Source organism: Xiphophorus couchianus, chromosome 21 (assembly GCF_001444195.1).
Source record: "Xiphophorus couchianus chromosome 21, X_couchianus-1.0, whole genome shotgun sequence".
NCBI lineage: Eukaryota > Metazoa > Chordata > Actinopteri > Cyprinodontiformes > Poeciliidae > Xiphophorus > Xiphophorus couchianus.
Window position 1 is genome coordinate 1,249,642 of NC_040248.1, and position 26,842 is coordinate 1,276,483.

General features: G+C 43.2%; 2 protein-coding genes and 1 long non-coding RNA gene across 13 annotated transcripts in view; 2 read left to right on the top strand and 1 right to left on the bottom strand.

The window, feature by feature from the left end:
• LOC114136412 (NACHT, LRR and PYD domains-containing protein 14-like) overlaps positions 1-26,842 on the top strand; it is a 337,230-nt gene that overhangs the window by 126,547 nt on the left and 183,841 nt on the right. The window lies entirely within an intron of this gene.
• The window catches only part of LOC114136409 (LIM zinc-binding domain-containing Nebulette), a 59,137-nt gene that overhangs the window by 5,971 nt on the left and 26,324 nt on the right, over positions 1-26,842 (bottom strand). For 2 of the 11 annotated variants that reach the window (XM_028004282.1, XM_028004284.1), the window contains 51 exons: positions 24,562-24,672; positions 23,829-23,939; positions 23,138-23,245; positions 22,722-22,832; positions 22,516-22,626; positions 21,897-22,004; positions 21,594-21,722; positions 20,994-21,104; positions 20,508-20,618; positions 20,272-20,382; positions 19,757-19,861; positions 19,533-19,643; positions 19,211-19,321; positions 18,982-19,092; positions 18,337-18,447; positions 17,900-18,010; positions 17,479-17,583; positions 16,655-16,753; positions 16,479-16,586; positions 16,185-16,295; positions 15,986-16,096; positions 15,472-15,582; positions 15,280-15,390; positions 15,097-15,195; positions 14,910-15,020; positions 14,470-14,577; positions 14,157-14,267; positions 13,477-13,587; positions 13,280-13,390; positions 13,098-13,208; positions 12,438-12,545; positions 12,250-12,360; positions 12,053-12,154; positions 11,674-11,784; positions 11,415-11,525; positions 10,216-10,326; positions 10,010-10,111; positions 8,533-8,637; positions 8,351-8,464; positions 6,237-6,341; positions 6,045-6,149; positions 5,869-5,976; positions 3,871-3,981; positions 3,003-3,119; positions 2,822-2,932; positions 2,036-2,140; positions 1,735-1,839; positions 1,560-1,664; positions 697-789; positions 512-601; positions 180-284 (listed from right to left, as the gene is read on the bottom strand). The exons of 2 other annotated variants lie outside the window; for them this stretch is intronic. In XM_028004282.1, coding sequence (XP_027860083.1) covers positions 180-284; positions 512-601; positions 697-789; positions 1,560-1,664; positions 1,735-1,839; positions 2,036-2,140; positions 2,822-2,932; positions 3,003-3,119; positions 3,871-3,981; positions 5,869-5,976; positions 6,045-6,149; positions 6,237-6,341; positions 8,351-8,464; positions 8,533-8,637; positions 10,010-10,111; positions 10,216-10,326; positions 11,415-11,525; positions 11,674-11,784; positions 12,053-12,154; positions 12,250-12,360; positions 12,438-12,545; positions 13,098-13,208; positions 13,280-13,390; positions 13,477-13,587; positions 14,157-14,267; positions 14,470-14,577; positions 14,910-15,020; positions 15,097-15,195; positions 15,280-15,390; positions 15,472-15,582; positions 15,986-16,096; positions 16,185-16,295; positions 16,479-16,586; positions 16,655-16,753; positions 17,479-17,583; positions 17,900-18,010; positions 18,337-18,447; positions 18,982-19,092; positions 19,211-19,321; positions 19,533-19,643; positions 19,757-19,861; positions 20,272-20,382; positions 20,508-20,618; positions 20,994-21,104; positions 21,594-21,722; positions 21,897-22,004; positions 22,516-22,626; positions 22,722-22,832; positions 23,138-23,245; positions 23,829-23,939; positions 24,562-24,672 — 5,535 coding nt within the window. 7 more of the 11 variants (XM_028004283.1, XM_028004285.1, XM_028004288.1 and 4 more) reach the window with 7 other exon arrangements.
• Positions 25,891-26,838, top strand: LOC114136492 (uncharacterized). Its single transcript, XR_003593821.1, has 3 exons — positions 25,891-25,954; positions 26,022-26,211; positions 26,279-26,838. It is a non-coding gene; the product is annotated as an uncharacterized LOC114136492 (long non-coding RNA).

Genomic DNA, 26,842 nt, shown 5'->3' on the forward strand with positions numbered 1-26,842 from the left:
GTGCGTTTGGTCAGTGAGCAGATAAAACCCAAACGCCAGCTGTTAGAAATTAAAACACTCCTCTGTGTGTTTCTGTTACTATGGCGACCTCGTTCCCTGCAGGTGGGGGTTAGTGTCCGTGCAGCGGCCCCACACGCTGTGCCAGGCCACTCAGGTTGCCACGGCAACCGTGCCGCTACCATGGAGACCGAGTCCTGGGTCCGCCTGACCCGCCGGTACTCGGGCGTGTCCAGCTCGCTGCAGCTCCGCCCCCTCAGCTCCTGCAGGCCGCGCTGGTACCGGACCTGTTCAGACACACAGGTTACCGAGGATCAAACAGGTTTATAGGTCAGAGGTCAACCAGCTTCCTGTGATGGGAATCAAACCGCTGGCCAGTAAACAGGAAGGAATCAGAGAACCAACATGGCGCCTGACGTTACCTTCCTGTTACCTAAAGGTTCTGGTTAGAACGGACGGATACGTAATGGAGGCAGAGTGTGTGTGTGTGTGTGTGTGTGTGTGTGTGTCTTGCCGAGCTGATGTTCTGCTGGTTCTGTTTGACCCGCTCCAGTTCTGGAGTCACTCCCACGCTGCAGGCCTTGGTGCTCTGCCTGTACTTCACCTGGACGACGATGAGATTCAGAACATTTTTCTCCTATCAGCTCATCTGATTGGATCTCTGCGGTTCTACCAGAACCAGCAGAACCTCCTACTCACTGAGCTGATGTTCTCCTGGTTCCGTCGGACTCGCTCCATCTCAGGCGTGTCCTTGACAGGAGTGCCATGACCCACCTCCTCTCTGTACTGGACCTGAACAGAACCAGAGGTCAGCCAGCCGCTGCACTCACACCAAGTTCACTAAAAGGTTCTGACCCATTCCTGATTACCTGATCTGGACCAAACATCCTGAAAACATTTTGGATTTTTAAGGTTTCAGTTGATTTATGATTGAAAAATAATAAATGTTTAAAAATAAAGAACTTTAACCAGACGAGAGAAAACAAATAAAGATTCATCAGAAGAAATTTAAAACCAGAAACATCCTTAAAAATAGAGAAATATCTGCTGAAATTAACTCATTAAAAAACCTAAAAATATTACAAATCTGATAAATAACAGTTTTATTATAAAAATGATCAGTTTAAAGTTTTGGTTCATTTTAAATAATTTGGCTCCAATGTCACTTTTTACAGTCATTTTGTTTTGCTTGTGTTTTGTGGACAGAATAGAAAATCTGCAGCTCTAAGCGAGCTGGGTGTGTGTGTGTGTGTGTGTGTGTAGGGGCGGGAGTGTGTGTGTGTGTGTGTGTAGGGGCGGGAGTGTGTGTGTGTGTGTGTGTAGGGGCGGGAGTGTGTGTGTGTGTGTGTGTGTGCGAGTGCGCGCTGGGTGTGTGTGTGCGTGTGTGTGTGTGTGTGTGTAGGGGCGGGAGTGTGTGTGTGTGTGTGCGAGTGCGCGCTGGGTGTGTGTGTGTGTGTGTGTGTGTGTGTGTGTAGGGGCGGGAGTGTGTGTGTGTGTGCGAGTGCGCGCTGGGTGTGAGTGTGTGTGAGTGTGTGTGTGTGTGTGTGTGTGTGTGTGCGTACGTCGCTGATCTTCTTGGCGTTCTCTCTGGCCAGGACGATCTCCGGCGTCTCGGCGGCCGACGCCGTCAGGCCTCTCATCAGCTTGGCGTCCCAGCAGTACTGCAGCTAGGTGGCGACAGAGAGTCGGTCAGAGGACAGGAAGTGATGCGTGGAGCCGTCAGGTTCTGGTTCTTACAGAGCTGATGTGTTTCTGGTTGGCTCGGACCCGCTCCATCTCCGGGGTTTCTGACACCAGGTGGTACCGACCCTTCAGCTGCTCCGCCTCGTCTTTATACTTCTTCTACAGAAACACACAGAATGGAGCCGTTTTATTTAATATCATTATTATTATTTTATAAAGTTCCTCCAGGCGGTGAAATGATGTGTTATGTAGAGTTTTAGTGAGATGCAGACGTTTGGATCTTTGGGGGCCGGGACAGACAGGAACGTGGCGCCCCCTAAAGGAAGCAGAAGGAAGTGCTTGTCAGCAAGCCGACCTGACTGTAGACGTCTTTGAGGTAGGAGGCGTGCAGCAGCTCCGGCGTGTCGGTCAGCGTCCCGTACGAGTTTTCCCTCAGCTGCTCCGTCTGTTTGTACGAAATCTGCAGAACATCAACACAGTTATGATAAAATATGATGATCTGCAGCCGCGTCACACAAATCTCAGCTCTGCTTCACATCAGGTCAGAACAGGAAATAAAGCTGATTAAAAACCAACTGTTAAGTTTCTGTTTGAGTTTTTAATTCATTTGGTTTTTAAGTTCTTGGGATTTAGAGATGAATAAATCCTAATATTCTGTCAATTACCTGTTGTTACGCTGTTTGAACACTAGGTGGCATATGTTACGAACTTTACTGTAAATAATGTCTGGTGGTGGCTGTCCCTGATTGGCTGATTGAATAATATTTAATAAACTCTAACAGAAGAGAAAACAACACAGAAAACCTCCAAACATCAGAAGAAACTTAAACCTGATTTCACAGATTTTACTTTAAAACATGATTGTCTCTCCATGTTGGTGTTTTTATGTGATTCTTCTTGCATTTATTCGGTGTGGGTTGCTTTGGATTGCAGCCTAACTGAGTCTAAAAAGCCAGAGCTGTCCTGTATCTGGTTGAACGGTGCCCTGAAATAAAACTATGAACATTTAAAGCTGGTAGCCATGAAAATCGTCCAGATTTCCAGTTTAATATTTAATACTTTGGTTCATTTTATCTTTATAAGCTGGTGTCATGTTTTACATAGACCTCTGTAGTCCCATCAGCTCCTGGTGATCCGGTACCTGGCTCTGGATCTGCGAGGCCCTGGTGGCTCTCTGGATCTCCAGGACGTCGGCGCTCAGCTCCATCCCTTTCCCCATGATCTCCGTCTCCAGATCCCGCCGGTATTCCTTCTGCAGACAACGACCCCGCACTCAGACTCACACCGTTTTATTTCCTGGTTTTGGTTCCGGTCGGTCTCACCTGGTTCAGAATCTGACCGGCTTTCTTCACCCTCAGAAGCTCAGGCGTTTCCTCCAGGCCGAGCCCAGATAAGCCCCGCCCCTTCACTTCCTGCTCCAGGTCCTTCCTGTACTCCTTCTGCAAAACGAGTCCTGGTTAGAGTTCAGGTCCAGATCAGAGAAATAAAAAGTTTCATCATTTTCATTTGATTAAGAGTTTAACTGGAATCTGATCAACTAATTTTCACTTTAAATCTGAACGTCGGATTAAATTGGGATAAATTTGGTCAGATTTTTGCTGAATTTGGAAGTGAATTTTATAAAATTGGATAAGGAAAATTTAACGACTTAAAATGAAATAAATATATTAATTGAATAATTTGAAATTATTATTTTTAACAAAATTTACAAATATTTCACTTCCTGTTTCCTTTAAACGTTACTTAAACAATTATTTGTTAAAACATTTCCACTAATAAATTAATATCTCTCCATATGAATCACCTGCAAAAATAAAATCTAAAGGATAAATGTTACATTTGTTTTAAAAAATAAATGATTTACTTTTAAAGAAAATATAATTTTAAACACATATAACTTAATATTTCCTCAGTTAGTGCAGCAGTTCTTCATGAATTTATTTTACTTTTCTTATCCTCTCCATTATAATTTAACATTTTTTAAATTGTTGCACATCTTCAGCCAGTAGGGGGCAGTATAAGAACAGCCATGTTGGTCCATGTGACGCATCAACATTTAGAACATTTATATTCTCAGGCCTCTGAAGATCCTCAGATTAAATAAAAACATTTTCAGTTTGATTCCAGCTGATTCCCGTAGAGGTGAAGGAAGCTGTGAACAGATATTTCTCCAGCCGGGATGTTCGGTACCTCGCTCAGCAGGCTGCTGGCGTTCCGGGCCGTCAGGAATCCTGGAGTCTGATCCGCTTCCAGCAGAGCTTTCCCCTTCACCTGCTCCTCAAAGTCCCTGCGGTATTCCCTCTGAAACATAAAACATTCCTGATTCCCTCTGAAACATAAAACATTCCTGATTCCCTCTGAAACATAAAACATTCCTGATTCCCTCTGAAACATAAAACATTCCTGATTCCCTCTGAAACATAAAACATTCCTGATTCCCTCTGAAACATAAAACATTCCTGATTCCCTCTGAAACATAAAACATTCCTGATTTCCTCTGAAACATAAAACATTCCTGATTTCCTCTGAAACATAAAACATTCCTGATTCCCTCTGAAACATAAAACATTCCTGATTCCCTCTGAAACACAAAACATTCCTGATTCCCTCTGAAACATAAAACATTCCTGATTCCCTCTGAAACATAAAACATTCCTGATTCCCTCTGAAACATAAAACATTCCTGATTCCCTCTGAAACATAAAACATTCCTGATTTCCTCTGAAACATAAAACATTCCTGATTCCCTCTGAAACATAAAACATTCCTGATTCCCTCTGAAACATAAAACATTCCTGATTCCCTCTGAAACATAAAACATTCCTGATTTCCTCTGAAACATAAAACATTCCTGATTTCCTCTGAAACATAAAACATTCCTGATTCCCTCTGAAACATAAAACATTCCTGATTCCCTCTGAAACATAAAACATTCCTGATTCCCTCTGAAACATAAAACATTCCTGATTCCCTCTGAAACATAAAACATTCCTGATTCCCTCTGAAACATAAAACATTCCTGATTCCCTCTGAAACATAAAACATTCCTTTCCTGATTCCCTCTGAAACATAAAACATTCCTGATTCCCTCTGAAACATAAAACATTCCTGATTCCCTCTGAAACATAAAACATTCCTGATTCCCTCTGAAACATAAAACATTCCTGATTCCCTCTGAAACATAAAACATTCCTGATTCCCTCTGAAACATAAAACATTCCTGATTCCCTCTGAAACATAAAACATTCCTGATTCCCTCTGAAACATAAAACATTCCTGATTTCCTCTGAAACACAAAACATTCCTGATTCCCTCTGAAACATAAAACATTCCTGATTCCCTCTGAAACACAAAACATTCCTGATTCCCTCTGAAACACAAAACATTCCTGATTCCCTCTGAAACATAAAACATTCCTGATTCCCTCTGAAACATAAAACATTCCTGAATCCCTCTGAAACACAAAACATTCCTGATTCCTTCTGAAACACAAAACATTCCTGATTCCCTCTGAAACATAAAACATTCCTGAATCCCTCTGAAACACAAAACATTCCTGATTCCCTCTGAAACACAAAACATTCCTGATTCCCTCTGAAACACAAAACATTCCTGATTCCCTCTGAAACATAAAACATTCCTGATTCCCTCTGAAACATAAAACATTCCTGATTCCCTCTGAAACATAAAACATTCCTGATTCCCTCTGAAACATAAAACATTCCTGATTCCCTCTGAAACATAAAACATTCCTGATTCCCTCTGAAACACAAAACATTCCTGATTCCCTCTGAAACACAAAACATTCCTGATTCCCTCTGAAACATAAAACATTCCTGATTCCCTCTGAAACACAAAACATTCCTGATTCCCTCTGAAACATAAAACATTCCTGATTCCCTCTGAAACACAAAACATTCCTGATTCCCTCTGAAACACAAAACATTCCTGATTCCCTCTGAAACACAAAACATTCCTGATTCCCTCTGAAACATAAAACATTCCTGATTCCCTCTGAAACATAAAACATTCCTGAATCCCTCTGAAACATAAAACATTCCTGAATCCGTCTCTCAGCTGTTTCTTCTTTAGTTTCTCCAAACATTTCAAGCTTGGATTTAAAACTGTAAAACTCAGTTGGCTGCATTCTGCTGTTTGACCACTAGGAGGTGATGTCCAGCCTGTTACCTCGCTCTGCATCTTCTGAGCCTCTTTAGAGACTTTATAGCTCTGAGTTTCTCCAAACTCCATCAGAGAGCGTCCTTTGTTCTTCTCATACTCCTCCTTGTACTTCACCTAAAAATAGCAACATGTTAAAAACCAGTAAACCCATGAAAACCAGTTTGGCTCAGTGTGACTGGGACCTGGCTGTGCAGCACGGCGTTTTCCCGGTGGTGCTGCTGCTCCGCCGTATCCACGGCGATGTGGTAGTGGGCCTTGGTTTGCTCGTACTTCTTCTTGTACTCCAGCTGAGGACAGAAACAGGAAGTTAATCAGCTCTGATATGAGCTGATATGATATGAAATCAATGAATCAATAAATGTGAGTTTCTCTACGTTGCTCTGCAGCTTGCTGGCATGCAGGACGTGCTCCAGCTGCAGCAGGTTGGGCAGGTCCAACGAGCCTTCAGGCCTCTGGTTCTGGTTGGTTTTATACTTGACCTGGAGCAGAAAGGACAGGATACAGCTGAAGGTTTGAAGAAAAGAACGACAAACACCAAGACGCGTTCAGGAGAATCTGAAAACCAAAACTCATTCATTATTACGCAGGACTTACTTAAAGAAAATGTAAAAAGTTTTATATTTTCATTTTACAATCTGACCAAACTGGGACTTTAAAAGTTTTACTGCTGACTTAATGTAACCAGTAAGTTCAGAAAATTAATCAGTACATTTTGGGAAAATTCAGGTGATTTCCAGGTGAGTAACAAAGCGCCTGGAAAGTTCTGGAAAACTTTTAGATTTTAGAAATACTCAGTAGTTTCTGTGAAAGTTGCAGGAAGATTCCAGAAAAGGATCTGGTGAATTTTGGGGAAAAGTTCTGGATAATAACTCAGAATGAACTGGTTTTGTTTTGTCCAGATATTTTATTAATTCAGACTCCAGAAGCTTCACTGGTTTTAAAATCATCTTGATGATGAACTGAGAAATGTGAAGGTTTAGCTCATCATCCAGAACCTCCAGCAGGGAAGCAAAATGTTTCAGGGAGATCCACCTTCATAATCCAGATTTTTACAGATAAACACACGTTCTCCTCTAAAGTTATCAAAAATGTTTAAACCAATAAATGGTTATTATTGAACCAATAATCTGGTTTGATGTCCTGAATCTCCAGGAGACAAACTTTCATTTCTGTAAAGGTTTTTCTGTCCCGGCGGCTCCAACTGGTGCCAACCTGCTGAAACCAGTAAACCAGTAAACAATCTGCTGGTCTCCTTTCAGATTTACTGAAAAGCTTCTGCAGCTCCTGAACACAACAACGAGTTGTTACGTAACGCAGCGTGGGCGCCAGAACCGGGCTGAGGAACCGTGTGGGGAGCATCACTGTGTGTCGGTGTGTGTGTGGAGCGTCTCTGTGTGTGTGTGAAGGGTCGGTGTGTGTGTGTGGGTGTGTGTGTGTGTGTGTGTGGAGCGTCTCATCGCAGTGAGACATGTTTACACCGACGTTCAGCCCAGTTATCAGATCAGGAGCCGATCTGGGGTCAGAGGTCAGCTCCAACAGTTTTCAGTCATCTTGTTTGTGTCTGCCTGTAACCTCTTCACCTCCTCCCACTTTTCATCGCTCAGCTCCTCTCTGTTCGCTTTAGAAAGGGGTTGCCATGGTTACGCCCACTCAACAGACTGGATCTCAGAGAGAGAACAAAACCAGCAGACACAGCCTGTTCCTGCTGCGCTTGTTTATCTCTGAGGCTGCAGAGAAAACGGAGGTGATCTGCAGAGGAAGAGTCTGGAGGAAAAACCAGAGGGATCAGAGGGATCATAGGGATCTACCGTAGGAATCCACTTCCTGTCATAAAAACACAGTGACTGACTCTGGAAGTGAAGATCCATCTTGTTCAGTTTCTAATCTGACTCTCGTCTATTTTCAGATGTTTTCTGTGGGGGATATTTAAAATAAATGCATTTTGAGAAACTTAAATACTCAACACGCTATTGGCTGATGTTTGGAAAGCTTGGCACTGATTGGCCAACCCCTTTGAGCAACCTGTTCCTCTCCTGGCCTGCGGGGGCACTGAACGACACAAAAACCTCTGAAGACACTGAGCGCAACTTCCTTCTTCACAAATTGGAAACTAAAATGGAGGCATCAGATTTTAGCGGTTGGAGGATTTCTCTTTAATCTTTGGCTATAAACCACGTTTGTTTGTTTTGGTTGTATTTACCCAGAATGCCCTGTGCTGTAGTCCACTTCCTGCTTGTGGAGCGGTTTCCGGTCCGCTTGGCGTTCACATTCAAACCGAACCAGAGTTCACTTCAACCAAACCCAGACTGAGGTTCGGAGGACCAGAGTTAGTTTAGCATTCACACCTCACCAACCGAACCGGACTTTGACTAGGCAGACAGGCTGATTAAAGCAACTGAACAGCTGTGACCTCTGACCCCCTGTGAACACTGAGGGTCCACTATGTAAAGAAAACTCACAGCTCAGCAGTGAGACATGGCGCCCCCACCTGACTGGCCAGAGCAGCTGCAGCCTGCGTGTGTCTGAAGGAGACGCAGTCCATGGGGTTGTAGCGCGGACGCTGGCCCTTTAAATGCCGCTCGAAGCTCTCCTTGTACTTCACCTGCAGGACAGAGAGGTGAGCGCCCCCTGCAGGTGTGGCTGGTCCGGTGTAGGGCGGCTGTGTGTTACCTGGCTGGCCAGCCTGGAGGCCTGCTTGGCCTGCAGGATGTCGGTTCTGTCCAGGACGGATTCATCGCTGTAGGCCGGCTGCTTGGCGCTGCGCTTATAGGCAACCTGTGGATCACAGCAGGTTCTGATCCGGTTCTGACTCTGGTCCAGTTCCCTCCAGGCAGCCAGACTCTGTTTTAATCTTTCTACAGGAACTCCTAAACACCTGAACACCTGAACACCTGAACTCCTGAACTCCTGAACACCTGAACACCTGAACATCTGGACTCCTGAACACCTGAACACCTGAACATCTGGACTCCTGAACACCTGAACATCTGGACTCCTGAACACCTGAACACCTGAACACCTGAACATCTAAACACCTGAACACCTGAACACCTGAACTCCTGAACTCCTGAAAACCTGAACACCTGAACACCTGAACACCTGAACTCCTGAACTCCTGAACTCCTGAACACCTGAACACCTGGACTCCTGAACACCTGAACACCTGAACACCTGAACATCTGGACTCCTGAACACCTGAACACCTGAACACCTGAACATCTAAACACCTGAACACCTAAACACCTGAACACCTGAACACCTGAACTCCTGAACTCCTGAACACCTGAACACCTGAACATCTAAACACCTGAACACCTAAACACCTGAACACCTAAACACCTGAACTCCTGAACTCCTGAACTCCTGAACACCTGAACACCTAAACACCTGAACACCTGAACACCTGAACACCTGAACTCCTGAACTCCTGAACACCTGAACACCTAAACACCTGAACACCTAAACACCTGAACACCTAAACACCTGAACACCTAAACACCTGAACACCTGAACACCTGAACTCCTGAACACCTAAACACCTAAACACCTGAACACCTGAACTCCTGAACACCTGAACACCTGAACACCTGAACTCCTGAACACCTAAACACCTGAACACCTGAACACCTGAACACCTGAACTCCTGAACACCTGAACTCCTGAACACCTGAACTCCTGAACTCCTGAACACCTGAACTCCTGAACACCTGAACTCCTGAACTCCTGAACACCTGAACTCCTGAACACCTGAACTCCTGAACTCCTGAACACCTGAACTCCTGAACACCTGAACTCCTGAACTCCTGAACACCTGAACTCCTGAACACCTGAACACCTGAACTCCTGAACACCTGAACACCTGAACTCCTGAACTCCTGAACACCTGAACACCTGAACACCTGAACTCCTGAACACCTGAACACTTGAGCCCCGGCCTGCAGCTGGACTAACGGCTCAAACAAATCCTGAGTTAAAGCCGCTGAGCTCACATCTGTCCTGTAAAACATTCCTGGACTTGTTTAAAGTCGACACGAGTTCGTCTGCAGCATCTTCTATAATTAATCTTCACCCTCAGAGGATGGCCGCTAACACGGCTGTTGTCATGGAAACTAGTGTAGAGCATGATGGGACGCTGCAGCGGACTCACGTCGCTGGCCAGCTTGGCTGCGTTGGCGGCGCTGATGATGTCGGGCCGGTCTGGCGCCGGGTTGTAGCGGTGGAGTTCCTCTCTACCTTTCCTGTAGCTGATCTGAGGTCAGAGTCACAGACAGAAGGTATTAAAACTAATCTGTATGAAAATCATCCAGGCTGTAATAGCGTGTGTTTGTGTTGCCGTGGAAACGGCGTGTTTACATGGCTCTGCTTCTTGGTGACCTCCATGGCGTGCTCCACCTCCGGCAGCGTCTTCATGCCGCTGTAGTCGCTCCTCCCCTTCTCACGGTTGAACTTCTCCTTGTAGGATTTCTGCAGAATGAGACGCAGCCTGTGATTGGCTGGTTTCTGGTGACACAGTTTAACCGCCTGCAGACGCAGACAGAGGCTCTGATGTCACGCTCCAGTTAGTGAGGCATCGCTCAGTCAGGCGACCTGAAACCAGTAAAGCATCAGGCCTCCGTCCCAGTTCACCCAGTTCACCCACAGCAGCCAAACGGGGGTCATGATGTGTGGAGCTGCAGCTCAGATCAGAGTTAAGATGATTCACCTGAGAAATCACCTGGAGCCAATCAGAGCAGCCGACAGACTGACAGCGAAGAGTTTTCATGAGAAAATTATTATTATTATTATTAGTTGAATGAGATGTTCTCATGCCTTTCCCATTTTGAAAACTCTGATAAATAAAATGTCACAGGAAGTCATAAATTATCACTTAAAATCTTTAAAACTGATCAATTTTTAAATCAACAAATATAGTTTTATTTTCTATAGATTCTAGAGATGCCATCTGTTTTTTTATTTAAAAATGTGATTTTCTTCATCTCTCCAAACATTAATTAAAGGCTGAATTTTCTATATTTTAAATAAATGATTTAATGTCTTTTTCAGTAAAAATAAAAGCTATTATTCCTCATCTGAAGCCGCTGTGCCGAGTTTCTGGTTTGGGGTCAGTAGGTCACATCTGAGCCTCCAGGCAGCAGCAGCTGCTGTTTTCACACGTCTGCAGATAAAACAACAGCAGAGCTCCCATCACACCCCACCGGGGGCAGAGGGGCAATAAAATCCCTCCATCTGCTCCAGCATCCTCACGTTTTACCACTGACTCCAGATCTCTGTGAACTCGGTGATGCTTTTCCCCCGGGTGGCGCTAACGAGGCGTGGAGGTGGAGGGGGGAGGAGTTCATGTTTAATTAGGAAAAGGTTCAGGTTTTAGATGTGAGTGGATTCGTTCTGCCAACGTGTTGATGTGGAGAAAATCTGTTACATCAGATCCTTTTATTAATAATAATAATAATAATAATAATAATAATAACCAACCCAACAGAGAACAGGACGTTTATCAAAGTGAATCCTGCTTCAATCAAGACTTTAACTCATAAACATTTATTGTTTCTTACGTCACTCAGCGCCTTGGTCACCTCCTTGGCGAAGACGGTTTCGATGGTTTGGGGCATCTGGGCGTACAGACAGCGACCCGCTTCCTTCTTCCCCTCCTCTCTGTACGCTTTCTGCAACAAACCAACAATAAGACCAGAAAAGCTCCTGGAAAACTAACTGACCTGAACTGGTTCTGTCCAGAGCAGCAGATTTTAATTCTCCTCGTTGAAATAAGAGACGTTAAGCCGTGAAGGAAGCCGGTGAAACTGCTGGACGTACGTCGCTGCACAGCTGAGTTTGCTGCTTGGCATGTTGAGTTTCTTTGGTTTCAGGAAGCTGAGAGTACAGAGACTGAACCAGATCCTTTCTACTGGCCTCCTTGTACTTATTCTGAAAAACAAAAACCTAAAATTATACCTGACAGGTTTATATTTTCATGTACAGAAGTTGCTGCGGTTACCTTGCTTTAGGTTACAGAAGAACATTTAAAACTTTCTGTAGTAATTATATTTCCTAACCAACATAATCAGAATGAATAATGAAATTGTATTTTATAAAAACACTGTCTCCCAGACAGATGACCAGGTTTTCCTGTAATATGATGTAAATGTTTGTTCTTGGTTGTAATAAAACAGATGTTTCCTGGATGTGAACTCGCCTCGCTGTGCGTCTCGTTCATTTCTCTAACAAACTGAGTCTGCAGAGTTTCAGGCAGCAGAGCGAACAGAGAGCTGGGCAGATCCTGCAGGTCCTTCTTATACTGACAATGACAGAAACACAAATAATAAATAGAAATAAATAAACTGTTACTACATTCTGTGAATGAAAACACATGAAAGTGTCAGACTGTCTTACTTCACTGTGTATTTCTGAGATCTGCTTGACAAACTCCGTCTCTCTGGTTTCAGGCATTTGGTGGAAAACGGTGCTGCTGATCTCCTGCCTGCCTTTCTGCTTGTATTTATTCTGCAGCAAAACATAAAATTATACTGATTATTAAACAAGTTTTAACATTTTTAAACTCTGAGCTGCACTCATCCCACCTCGCTCTGCAGCTCCGTCACGACTTTGGCGAACTTCATCTCATCCGTCTCCGGCAGCAGAGAGAACAGGCTGGAGCTCAGGTCCTTCTTACCTTCTCTGTATTTCACCTGCAGACGAAAAACAGCTCAAAGTTTGATACAAGTCAGTTTAATATATATATAAATCCTTTCATTCTCAATGTTTTGTTATTTCAAACTTTGGGTTTGCTGCCTGCCTGACTGACTGAGTTGGTTCCTGTGAATTAATCTGTGATGGTACCAGAGCAGGAATCTGCTTTGGTACCATCACTGGTCCGGTCCAGAAACAGCAGCTCTAACAGCAAGTTATTAGCTAAAAAATGTTACGCCTCATTGGATCTGGATTCAGATGAGCTGCAGTTTGGATCAGAGGGGAAATAACGATCTTTGACCTTTTCTCCTGATCAAGTTGACATAATTTCAGGGACTGAAGGATTTATGACCTCTGGACAGTCCAGCCCAGAGTTGTATAAAAGTTTTCAGGTGGATGACAGTGAATCCAGGAGGAAGTGGAGTTTGGTTGCAGATCAGAACCTGATGAGGTTCAGCTGGTTTTGGATCGGTTGGACTGGTTTGGGACCGGTTGGACTGGTTTGGACCGGTTTGGACTGGTTTCGGACCAGTCCTCTCTCAGTGCCGTACCTCACTCTGCAGCTCTGTGGCTTCCTTTGCATGCTGAGTGTCCAGAGTTTCAGCCAGCTGGTGGTACAGGCAGCTGCCCGCCTCCTTCCTGCTGGCCTCCTTGTATTTAACCTGGACAAACCGTCATCAGTCAAACGTTCAGACAGGAAGTTGGACTCCGACCCGGTCTGAGTTGTTCTCACCTCGCTCTGCAGCTCAGAAACGGTTTTAGCGAAGTTGATCTCTGCGGTTTCCGGCAGCTGGGAGTAGAGGCTGTGTGAGCGGCTCTGCATGCCGTCCTCTTTGTATTTGTTCTGCAGGAAAAGACGAAACGATGCAGAGAATCAGGACGTCACAGGAACCTTTTCCTGCAAACAGAAACCAGGAGGTGACCTTTCACCTCGCTCAGCAGGTCGGCCATCTTGGCGGCGAGCTCCGTCTCTGCAGTCTGTGGCAGCTGAGCGTAGAAACTAGTCGACAGGAACTTCTTCCCGCTCTGCTTGTATTTATTCTGCAACACAAACAGAAGCTCAACGGCTCAGATCTGGACTTTAACTATACACTGAATTAACGGAACCGAACTGGACCCATTTAAACCATTAATGAGACTGAAACAGTCTGACATGGAGTTCCACAGGGTGCTGAGCTCAGACTACTGGGTTTAACTTTATATTCACAGCAGCATGATGCTCAGCTGTATTCTTTATTAAAATCAGATGATTCAAGAATTATTTGTGAAAAGAAAACATGTTAATGCATCAAACTACAGCAGCAACAGATTGATTTGTTCAGGTTGTTTCTCTGTTTATGTTTCTGGTTTTGCTCCAGAATCTGATTTTTATGCATAAATGTTTGGTTCTGGTTCAGTTCTTCTCACAAACAGAGAAATGAAAAGATTCATCATTAGAGTTTGTCTGCAGCTGCAGCTTCACTTAGAGAGAAAAAACTGGTTTAACTTTGTTTTTAAAAGGAACCAGAGAACAACTGAACATAAGGAATGATGGGAACGAGCTGTTCTGATGTTTTAGGCTGAAATATTCAGGGCTGAAAAGTGGAGGGGTGAATAATTCATGTGTTCACCTCGCTCTGCAGCCCAGTGACGTCTTTAACGCGGCGCGTCTCCAGCGTGTCGGGCAGCCGGTGGAACAGAGCGCTGCTGCCCTGCTGCCTGCTGGCCTCCCGGTATTTAACCTGCAGAGGTCAAAGGAGCAGAAACTGTCAAAAAATGAATAAAGTATCCAGAAAAAGAAATGAAATGAAACACAAATATATGTGGCATAATTCTACTTATTGACAGAGAAACCAATTATTTCTGTAACTCTGTAGGATGAAACAGTAAAAGGAAACAATAAAACATAAAGTCTAAATATGAATAAAATCATTTCTCTCTCGCCTCGCTGTGCGTCTCGCTCATTTCTTTAACAAACTGCGTCTGAAGAGTTTCAGGCAGCAGAGAGAACAGAGAGCTGGGCAGATCCTCCAGGTCCTTCCTGTACTTTGACTAGGACAGAAAAATAACATAAATATATTTAATAAACCTATTAAGAGGTTTACGTGAGGACACAAACAAAATAAAATGAACTATGAAGATTCATTAACTATTAGTGTTGAAGAACATTTTTTATGTCAAAATTTAAAACATTTCATTCATTCATTTCTGTAAGCCAGGTGAAAATATGAAAACTTAGAAATGTAAACTGATTGATTGATTGATTGATTGATTGATTGATTGATTGATTGATTGACTGACTGACTGACTGACTGACTGACTGACTGACTGACTGACTGACTGACTGACTGACGGATGTTCAGTGATGCGTTCAGGGTCGTCACCTGGCTCTGGATCTGGGCCGTGTCTCTGGCCCGCTGCGTCTCCTCCGTCTCCGGGAGGCGGGAGTAAAGGCTCCTGCTCCTCTCCTTCTGCCCCTCCTCTCTGTACTTCACCTGAGGGAATCAACCAATCACAGCTGACTGCAGCGTCTCCATGGCGACGCCCACGGTGACCGGGCCGAGGGTTTACCTGGCTGTAAACGTCTCTCAGCTCCTTGGCGAGCCGCGTCTCCGTCGTCTCAGGAAGGCGGTGGAACAGAGAGACGCTGAGCGGCTGCTTGTACTTCACCTGGAAACATGAACCGAGAGGAAGAGGAGCGATGAAGATGAGTGATGAAGGTGTGTGAGGAAGAGGAGTGATGAAGGTGCGGACCTGGCTCTGCAGCTGCGTAGCGCCTTTAGCATGCTGCGTCTCCAGAGTCTCAGGAAGCTTCGAGTACAAACTGCTGCACATTTCTTTTTTTCCTGACTCTTTATATTTCACCTGAAACCCGACAGCAGGATTTAAAGAGACAGGCACACATTTCAGCGTCGGAGTTTGATCTCAGAAAACGTTTGGTTTCACCTCACTCTGGATTTCAGAAACGTTTTTAGCAAACTGGGTTTGGTTGGTTTCTGGGAGCTGAGAGTAAACGCTGACCGTCTGGATCTTCTTCCCTCCTTCCTTATATTTGTTCTGAAGATTCAAAAGCAGGAAAATCTTTTATCTACATGTTGTCACTACGTTACTGTTCAGGAAGTAGCAAACTTCAACAGACCCAGAAAGGAAACCCAGAGGTTCCAGAACCTCCAGATCATCCTGGGTTCTGAACCGGGCTGTGTTCACACCAGACGCTCCGCTTGTTTGATCCGAACCAAAACTGAACCTTATTTCCTTCTTCTGGTCCAGTTTGTTTTCACACTGAGCTTTTTGCAGCTGATAGTTTGTAAACTAAGCCATGCAGGTGATGATATTTTCTCCCATTAGACAGAAATGACGGGTCGGGTCAGAACAGAACACAGACCCAGAAACTAAACCAACAACGTGTTCTGACCCACAACATGCTGCCGGAGGAAGCAGAGGAAGTTCTGAACCGTACCTCACTCTGGATTTCTGTCACCTCTCTGGCAAACTGAGTTTCTGCCGTTTCAGCCAGCTGGGCGTACAGAGGGCAGCTCATCTCCTTCCTTCCTTCTTCTGAGTATTTTTTCTGTTGGGACGAAGATCCAGAGCGACGCAGTGAGTCCATTTACCTGCTGGTTGAGTCAGACGGAGGAACAGGAAGGACAGGAACTCACGCGGCTCTGCAGCGCTGCAGCGTCTTTAGCGTGTCGCGTCTCCAGGGTCTCAGGCAGCGAGGAGTAAAGAGATGACGCCGCCTGCTCCTTCGTCGCCTGCTTGTACTTCACCTAACAGGAGAGACACACCAGTCAGCCTCCTTATCACCCCTGACCTCTGACCTCTGTCTGCTGCTGGGGTGTTCTCTGACTTCATTGGTCAGATTTATCAGCGGCAGACCAATCAGACGGCAGCATGTTTGAAGCTCTAAATGTATTTTTAAATCTTATCAGATGTCAGCTGCAGGTTTTCACCTCGCTGTGCGTCTCGGCCATTTCTTTAACAAACTGCGTCTGCAGGGTTTCAGGCAGCTGAGCGAACAGTGTGCAGGGCAGATCCTCCAGCTCCTTCCTGTACTTCACCTGCAGGACAGGAGCAGCTGAGCAGAGAGGCAGAGAGCAGCAGCAGGTTTCAGAGAGCCGAGCCGCACCTGGCTCTGGACCTCCGTCAGCTGCCGGGACCGCAGCGTCTCCGGCGTCTCACTGAGCCGCTGGTACAGAGACGACGAGTCCTTCTGCTTATACTTCACCTGCAGCAGCAACACAGCTAATAAATGTCTCCAGCATTAAATAAATCATCAAACCTGAGATTTTAGACATTTAAGGAAAAATAACATGTTGTGAAAAACTCCAGGTATCATAAAAGGCAGAATAACATTTATTTTAATGCAGACGAAGTAAAGCCTGGTTAAACCACGACAGCCGATTATGAGGAGAATCACTGAGCTAAAATAAATAAAGTTATTCTGGTGGATTGATGGAAGGAATCTGTTTCAGAACCAGAACAGAAAGTCCAGTATTTACCTGAATGCTGCCAAGTTTATATTTATAATAATTAACTGATAGTTTTGAGTAAATAACTTTTAAATCTCTCCATAGGGTGCCGGTTTGCTGAGTCTTAATGTTTCCTGGATTCTAAACATTTCTCTGAAATCACAACATAATCCATCATTTTATGAATTTATCCTGAGTTGTGATGGTAGCTTCTTCTGCCTCTTGCTAGCTGCTTTCTTACACTTTTATCATATTTATTTATTCTGGTTATAATAATAAATATATAAATGTCTTTAGCTACAACATGATAAAAAAGTAAAAGCTGAAATGATGAGAGGAATCAGTTTGAGGTTGTTGGTAATAAATTGATCTGAACTGAAGTTTTAAAACATGATGATGTCATTTCATCATATCAGATAATATTATTATCTTTCTATTTTCATATTCTGCTGTTCTACCTGCAGAGCGACCAGCTGCTCACCTGGCTCTGCAGGTCGGTCACCTCTTTGGCCCGTTGGGTCTGCAGCGTCTGAGGAAGGCTGGAGAACAAACTGGACTGGAGCTTCAGGTCCGACTTGTACTTCAGCTGACAGACGACAAGCAGCCGGTAAGAAACAGCAGGAAAGTCAGGAGCCTGCAGGCTGGTTCATACAGCATCACAGTTTAATGTTTAAAATTAAACATTTCATTATGGAAGCTGATAAAAATAATAAATCATAATGAGACAAAATCAGCAACAAATGACTGTAAAACCAGAACATGAAGGTTCTCTCTGGGTTCTCCAGCTTCCTGTAGGCTAAGATATGAGTGTTGGGTTAGTTAGCCTCTCTAAATGTGTGCGTGTGTGTGTGTGTGTGTGTGTGTGTGTGTGTGTGTGTGGGTGTGTTTGTGTGTGTGTGTACCTGGCTCTGCATCTCAGAAACCTGCTTGGCATGTCGGGTCTCCAGAGTTTCTGGCATCACAGAGAAGAAGCTGCTGCCGTCCTGCTGCTGACCGGACGTTTTGTATTTGTTCTGAAAACAGAGTTTAACCGTCTGAACCTGCAGCAGCATCTGCTCTTCATCACAGCCTGAGCTCTTCATCACAGCCTGAGCTCTTCATCACAGCCTGAGCTCTTCATCACAGCCTGAGCTCTTCATCACAGCCTGAGCTCTTCATCACAGCCTGAGCTCTTCATCACAGCCTCAGCTCTTCATCACAGCCTGAGCTCTTCATCACAGCCTCAGCTCTTCATCACAGCCTCAGCTCTTCATCACAGCCTCAGCCCTTCATCACAGAGCTGAGGCTGTGATGAAGAGGACGGACTGGTTCCTAAGGATCCAGAAGTTTCTGCTCTCACCTGGCTCTGCAGCTCAGCGGCGGCTTTAGCCAACCTGATGTCTCTGGTTTCTGACAGCTGAGAGAAAAAACTCTGAGAGAGAAGCTGCTTCCCCTCCGCTGTGTATCTGTGCTGCAGTCAGAGGAACATGATTATTATTATTATTAATAATCTTCTCCATCACGTTTTCTGCCTCATTATTGTTTCTTATTTTAATTTCATTCCCATTGAAGAAACTAAACCTTTAAACTGAATGATTTCTGGAATAAATTTTGTTTGTTTTTTGGTCAGAAACAATCAAAATAGTGAATAAATATTCCATTATTTTATGAAGAGCAGATCATTTTGACCAGTTTGGATCAATAAAAGTGCAACAGCAAATAGAACTATAAAATCAGAAGCTACATTTGCTGATCTATATAATCTTAGACAGTTTCCACTGCATGTATTAAAGCATATTAAAGTTTATTTGGTGTTTGATATTTTGTTGTTTCTGAACAGATTCAGATGTTTACCACAAATTAAAGGTTGATATGGATTTTAAAAACATTTATTCTAGGTATTTTCCATCTAGGATCCATTTTGAACTCTTCCTGGTTCCTGCTGGATGTCAGTTGGTCAGTAATCAGGTGACTTTAAGCTCCGCCCCTCTCCGTTTGCTCTTACTTGGCTCTGCATGTGGCCGACCTCGCGGGCCAACTGTGTCTCCAGGGTTTCAGGAAGTTGGTGGTAAACCGGACACTGCAGCTCCTTCTTCACTCCTTCTTTATAAAGCAGCTAAAAGAGACAAAGTTGGCCAACATAGCAGAGATCATCAGTTCCCTTTCATTGATTTAATACAAGTTGTTCTAGAAAACCCGACGTTATCAGCAGGAACTGCAGCGTCTCGATGTACCTGGCTCTGCAGCCGCGTCGCTTCCTTGGCGTGTTGCGTCTCCAGAGTTTCAGGCAGTCGGTGGTACAGAGACGATGAACTCTGCTTCTTACTGGCCTCTTTGTATTTTGCCTGAAGAGTAAAAACAGTTTCAGCTCAACAGTTTCTCCTCTGAACCGTCTGGAGAAACTTTAGCTTTTTCTCCTGTCGCTTCAGACTGAAACAGAACTGAGAAATATCCAGTTTGGATGTTTAGTGTAGCTGCTGTTAGCTGTGAGGGCAGAAATGATGATGATGAAGGTGATGATGATGATGATGATGATGATGATGATGATGTTCCCACCTGGCTCTGCAGCTCCTGCAGCTCTTTGGCTCTCTGCATGTCCAGAGTCTCAGGAAGCAGAGAGAACAGCGAGAGGCTCAGGTCCTTCATCCCGTCTGATTTGTACTTCACCTGGTCAGGAAACCAATCAGAATCATTCATTATGTTTTATACCAGCAGGATCAGAGCAGAGAGAATCACAGCTTAAAGACAGGAAGTGGAGGTGAGCAGACAGGAAGTGGCACCTCACTCAGCATCTCCGTCTGCTGCCGGGCAAACTGCGTGTCGATGGTCTCTGGCATCAGGTGGAAGAGACTGGATCCGACCGGCTGGTTCTGTTTGTACGTCAGCTGGAGGAGCAACACACACACACACACACACGCATCAGGCTGCAGTGAAAACAGACGTTTGTACAGTAAATACTCCAGAACCCATCTGTCTGTCTGTCTGTTGATTCCCTCTAACTGGGTCATCAATTATCATAAACAGCAAACAAATGTTGCAAATGGTCCAGTCAAAGTTCAGATCTCAACCTTATTATAATCCTGTTGGGAACAGAATTTCTATAAATGGAAATCAAACAAATAAACCGAAGCAACGATGGAAATAAAAATTGACTGAAGAGTCAGACGGGACTCTTTCTGTCGGTTCCTGCTAAATGCGGTTCTATAAGTGGCTGGAGGTCAGAGGTTGTTGGAGGTCAGAGGTCGCGCTCCCAGCGTTGGACTGGTTCATGCAGTGTGACAGAGGAGGGGGTTACCTGGCTCTGCAGCTGCGTCGCCTCCTTAGCGTGCTGCGTTTCCAGAGTCTCCGGTAGAGTCGAGTACAGAGAGTTCATCCATTCTTTCTTCCCTGATTCCTTATATTTCATCTGATTATGAACAAAAAGAATCAGTTCTCCTTGTTTAAACTGATTCATCTGAAACATGTCTGTCATCTGGAAACTGCTCTGCTTCATGAGGCGGTTTATGTTTTACATGAAGAAGCTCTGATTACCTGACTCTGCAGCTCAGAGACGGTTTTAGCGAACTGAGTCCCTGCTGTTTCTGGAAGCTGAGAGTAAAAACTCTGAGCCAGATTCCTCTTCCCCTCCTCTCTGTATTTGTTCTGAAAACAAAATGAAAAACACTGAAAATAAAAGTAAAAACTCATAAATCTAATAATCAGAATAATAATAATATAATAATCTCAGATTAAATGGTGGCTTCATTTATCCACTTCAGAACCAAAAACTATTTCACATTTCATTTGGCCAAGTCAGAGAATCAGTTCAAATCAATCAAATTTACAGAGTTAATGAAAGGAAACATTTAAATAGGTAGAAAATCAATATATTGATTTTTCCAACCACTAAATCTGTTTTATTTACTGTAAATAAAATGAATCTATAAACTACAAGCAAATCCAGCAGCAACAAATAATCCAGAGAAGCAGAAGAAAACATGAATCTGTGTTCTGTGATGTATTTTTAATTTCATTTACCTCACTCAGTAGGTCAGTCATGTCTCTGGCGAAGCTGGTTTCCAGAGTATCAGGGAGAGTCGAGTACAAAGAGTCGGACATTTTCTTCCTCCCACTTTCTTTATATTTAATCTGTTAAAACAAATAAACATGTTAAACAATAAAAAACTGTTAAAAACTGCAGCAAGCGACACATTAATGACACTAAAACACATCATTCATCAGCTGTGGTGTTCCACAAGGCTTACCACTCAGTACCTTTAGCTTTGTTTTGTCATAAATTAATATTCTCTTTATTTAAAACAAAAAAGGAGAACATCTTTTGAAGATAGTCCACATGTAGCAGTGAATATTGTTCTGTACTTTATGATCACTACAAACTTGATCATCATCTTTAAGTTATAAATAAAGTTCTGACAGAAGAAGCTCCTGCTCCTTCATAGAGACATAACTCTATTTTCATTTAATTTTACATCATTAAAAATAAACTAGGAGAAATATATATATACTGTACATATACTGTATATATATATATATATATATATATAATTAATGAAAATAAGATTAAAACTCTGGCTAAAACATCTTTACATAAAGATGTGAAATAATTGTCATCATCACCATCATCATCTTCATCACCTCACTCTGCAGCTCGCCAGTTTCTCTCGCTCTCTGGATCTCCATGTTGTTCTGTAGCTGACAGTAAAGATTGTCCCTCATCTCTTTCCTTCCAGCTTCTTTGTATTTGGTCTGGAAATTTAAACCAGAATTTCTCCATTAACCAGATTTTAATGATCTGTTTCATGACTTTTCAGGCGTTTTTACCAAGTTCTGGAAAAGTCATTTATAGAATACGATGTGATTATTTTATATTTACAGACTGTAAAAACGAATTTAACCAATGAAATGCTGTCATGTTCCTACGTCACTCTGCAGCTCTGACAGATGTTTGGCCATCTGGGTTTCCGTAGTTTCAGGCATCTGATGGTACAAACTGCTGTGAATCTCCTTCACACCTTCTTTATATTTCACCTGCAGGAGACGACGATACAAAACCTTCATAAACTTTAAAACTTTGTTTTACTTTTCTTTAACATTAAAAGCTGAAAAGGAAACAAGAAATATAAAAATAATTCAGAGTGAATCACAAAACAGGAAAACAGAAACAATTTGTCAAAAACTATTGACTGTTTTAAATATTAAATCCCACATTTACTCACAAATAAAACAAAAAAAAATTGCTCTCCTGATTAGCAAAGAGACAATAAGAACTATTATAATTAGATAAGTAAATATTAGGAAACATATTTAAAGTAATTATGAGACACAACTGACTGACACCATTAATGGAAAATGTATGAAATTCATTTTCATTTAAAATATAATACGTGTAAGTAAAACGAGTCATATTAGTTATTATCTGTGAATAAAACAATGTTTATTTTCATCAGTTTTGGGTTTTATTTATTACTTCCTGCTGTTTTATTCATTTATTCTGCTGTTTGATCAGCGTTACTCTGCTGTCCTAGTCAAAGTCCCGTACATCGCTCTGCAGCTCTGACGCCTCCCTGGCGTGTTGCGTGTCGATGGTCTCAGGCATCACAGAGTACAGATTCACATTCATCTCCTTCTTACCGTCTTCCTTATATTTGACCTGGAAAACAGTGAAAACAGAGGATGATGAGCTTCAGCTCTTCATCCTGCAGAGAGGAAACAGATTCAGGTTTTAGGAGCCATTTCTGCTGGAACCTCGCTGAGCAGGTCACAGACGTCCTTAGCATGGAGCGTCTCCAGCGTCTGTGGCAGCTGGTGGAAGAGGCTGCAGCTCAGATCTTTCTTCACAGACTCTCTGTATTTCCTCTGGAGGGAAAAACAAACAGAAAACTAAAAAACATCCCTTAAATTAACTACGGTGTCCCACAGGGCTCAGGACTCAGCCCACTGCTTTAAACTACAGATGTACAATCAGGTTTTATGTCGTTTAACCATAAATCACTGATTAATGGAAAAACTATGTATATTTTTGTTATCTTGAGTAAAAGCAACTCTTTAAGGTATGTTTATACAGATTTGTAGAAAAATGTTTTACTGTTTAGTGTGGGTGAGAACATTATTACAATAAATGAGATGTTTCAGGTGAAATGTTTCAGTAAAACGTTCGTTACCTCATTGATCAGGTCAGAAACCTCTTTCGCGTGAATCGTCTCCAGAGTCTCAGGCAGCGAGGAAAACAGCGAGCGACTCACTTCCTTCCTGCTCTGCTTGTATTTCATCTACAACAGAATCAAAGACCAAAAAAATTAACAAACAAAACATTCAAAAGGAGCTTTTAAACTTTATTTACTTTAATAATATATATAGATTAGCTATGAACCTTTGAATTTAATATAAGAGTCAAAATATTCACACTTCTGTGGTTATCTTGTCTGTATCTATATTTTTATGTGCAAAGAATAAATAAAACTTTCAGATCCGTTTTGTGAAACGAGATAAACTTTTGGTTTCCTGTTTCGGCTGAATGTCTCAGATTAGCTGTGTTGAGTTTGGGTTTATGTATTTCAGTCCTGGTTCTGCAGCCCGACCCGGTTGGTTCTGCAGTCCGACCCGGTTGGTTCTGGTTCTGCAGCCTGACCCAGTTGGTTCTGGTTCTACAGACCAACCCGGTTGGTTCTGCAGTCCGACCCGGTTGGTTCTGGTTCTGCAGCCTGACCCAGTTGGTTCTGGTTCTACAGACCAACCCGGTTGGTTCTGCAGCCCGACCCGGTTGGTTCTGGTTCTGCAGACCAACCCGGTTGGTTCTGCAGCCCAACCCGGTTGGTTCTGGTTCTGCAGCCCGACCCGGTTGGTTTGGCTCACCTCGCTCTGCAGCTCAGAAACGTCTCTAACGAACTTCATCTCAGCCGTCTCCGGCAGCCGACTGTAGAGACTCTGAGCGACGCTCTTCATCCCGTCCTGCTTATATTTAACCTTCAACACAAAGCAGGAGATTAATAATCCAGTTTATCATAACTAACATGAACATGTTTCTGTTCATTCCTCTCTGCTCTTCCAGAACATTTTCCCGGCGGATCGGGCCGGTGCTGAGCAGAACCTCGTTAACTCTGAGCGTATCGCCTCATCGGCATTAAAAAGCTGCGACTCTTTGATCGTCTTTGTGATGCTAATCAGAGCAGAAACATCAGACGCTGCAGATCAGCTTCAGCTTCACTCTGCTTCAGGAACAGCAGAGGATGGAGGATGTAGACCAAATTACAACATGTTCAGCTGATAAAAAATAAGAAACTGTTTGGTTTTGACTGCATGTTAAAAACTGAAACTGTCCTGGAATCTAAATAAAGCAGGAATGTAATAATTCATAATGGTAATGCTAGCAGTATTAGCACATCAAACATTAGCTACAGCACTCAGAAGAATGACACTGTCATTATTCCATAGAAGGTTTATCCATTTTCTCATTAAAAAAATGTGAGCTGAAGCGTCTAACAGGAAGGCTGGAGGTTAAAGGTTAAAGGCCTTCCTGTTGAGGACGAGTTTCAGGTCGACATGGTGGATCTGATCAGGTCTGATCGGGTCACATGACGCTGCTTACCTCACTCTGCAGGTCACTCATTTCTCTGGCGAAGCTGGTCTCTGACGTCTCCGGCATGGTGGCATAATGGCTGCTGGACATTTCCTTCCTGCTGCTCTCCTGGTACTTCAGCTGCTCAGATTTCACATAAACATGTTACTCTGATTACTCTGAGTAACTGTAACTAGCAGGTGTTACTCTGGGTAACTGTAACTAGCAGGTGTTACTCTGATTACTCTGAGTAACTGTAACTAGCAGGTGTTACTCTGATTACTCTGAGTAACTGTAACTAGCAGGTGTTACTCTGGGTAACTGTAACTAGCAGGTGTTACTCTGATTACTCTGAGTAACTGTAACTAGCAGGTGTTACTCTGGGTAACTGTAACTAGCAGGTGTTACTCTGATTACTCTGAGTAACTGTAAAAAACAGGTGTTACTCTGGGTAACTGTAACTAGCAGGTGTTACTCTGATTACTCTGAGTAACTGTAACAAACAGGTGTTACTCTGATTACTCTGAGTAACTGTAACTAGCAGGTGTTACTCTGATTACTCTGAGTAACTGTAACAAACAGGTGTTACTCTGATTACTCTGAGTAACTGTAACTAGCAGGTGTTACTCTGAGTAACTGTAACTAGCAGGTGTTACTCTGATTACTCTGAGTAACTGTAACAAACAGGTGTTACTCTGATTACTCTGAGTAACTGTAACTAGCAGGTGTTACTCTGATTACTCTGAGTAACTGTAACTAGCAGGTGTTACTCTGATTACTCTGAGTAACTGTAACTAGCAGGTGTTACTCTGATTACTCTGAGTAACTGTAACTAGCAGGTGTTACTCTGGGTAACTGTAACTAGCAGGTGTTACTCTGATTACTCTGAGTAACTGTAACTAGCAGGTGTTACTCTGGGTAACTGTAACTAGCAGGTGTTACTCTGATTACTCTGAGTAACTGTAAAAAAACAGGTGTTACTCTGGGTAACTGTAACTAGCAGGTGTTACTCTGATTACTCTGAGTAACTGTAACAAACAGGTGTTACTCTGATTACTCTGAGTAACTGTAACTAGCAGGTGTTACTCTGAGTAACTGTAACTAGCAGGTGTTACTCTGATTACTCTGAGTAACTGTAACTAGCAGGTGTTACTCTGGGTAACTGTAACTAGCAGGTGTTACTCTGGGTAACTGTAACTAGCAGGTGTTACTCTGATTACTCTGAGTAACTGTAACAAACAGGTGTTACTCTGATTACTCTGAGTAACTGTAACTAGCAGGTGTTACTCTGGGTAACTGTAACTAGCAGGTGTTACTCTGATTACTCTGAGTAACTGTAACAAACAGGTGTTACTCTGATTACTCTGAGTAACTGTAACTAGCAGGTGTTACTCTGATTACTCTGAGTAACTGTAACTAGCAGGTGTTACTCTGATTACTCTGAGTAACTGTAACTAGCAGGTGTTACTCTGAGTAACTGTAACAAACAGGTGTTACTCTGATTACTCTGAGTAACTGTAACTAGCAGGTGTTACTCTGATTACTCTGAGTAACTGTAACTAGCAGGTGTTACTCTGATTACTCTGAGTAACTGTAACAAACAGGTGTTACTCTGATTACTCTGAGTAACTGTAACTAGCAGGTGTTACTCTGATTACTCTGAGTAACTGTAACTAGCAGGTGTTACTCTGATTACTCTGAGTAACTGTAACTAGCAGGTGTTACTCTGAGTAACTGTAACAAACAGGTGTTACTCTGATTACTCTGAGTAACTGTAACTAGCAGGTGTTACTCTGATTACTCTGAGTAACTGTAACTAGCAGGTGTTACTCTGATTACTCTGAGTAACTGTAACTAGCAGGTGTTACTCTGATTACTCTGAGTAACTGTAACAAACAGGTGTTACTCTGATTACTCTGAGTAACTGTAACTAGCAGGTGTTACTCTGATTACTCTGAGTAACTGTAACTAGCAGGTGTTACTCTGATTACTCTGAGTAACTGTAACAAACAGGTGTTACTCTGATTACTCTGAGTAACTGTAACTAGCAGGTGTTACTCTGATTACTCTGAGTAACTGTAACAAACAGGTGTTACTCTGATTACTCTGAGTAACTGTAACTAGCAGGTGTTACTCTGATTACTCTGAGTAACTGTAACTAGCAGGTGTTACTCTGATTACTCTGAGTAACTGTAACTAGCAGGTGTTACTCTGATTACTCTGAGTAACTGTAACAAGCAGGTGTTACTCTGATTACTCTGAGTAACTGTAACTAGCAGGTGTTACTCTGATTACTCTGGGTGTTCTGCTC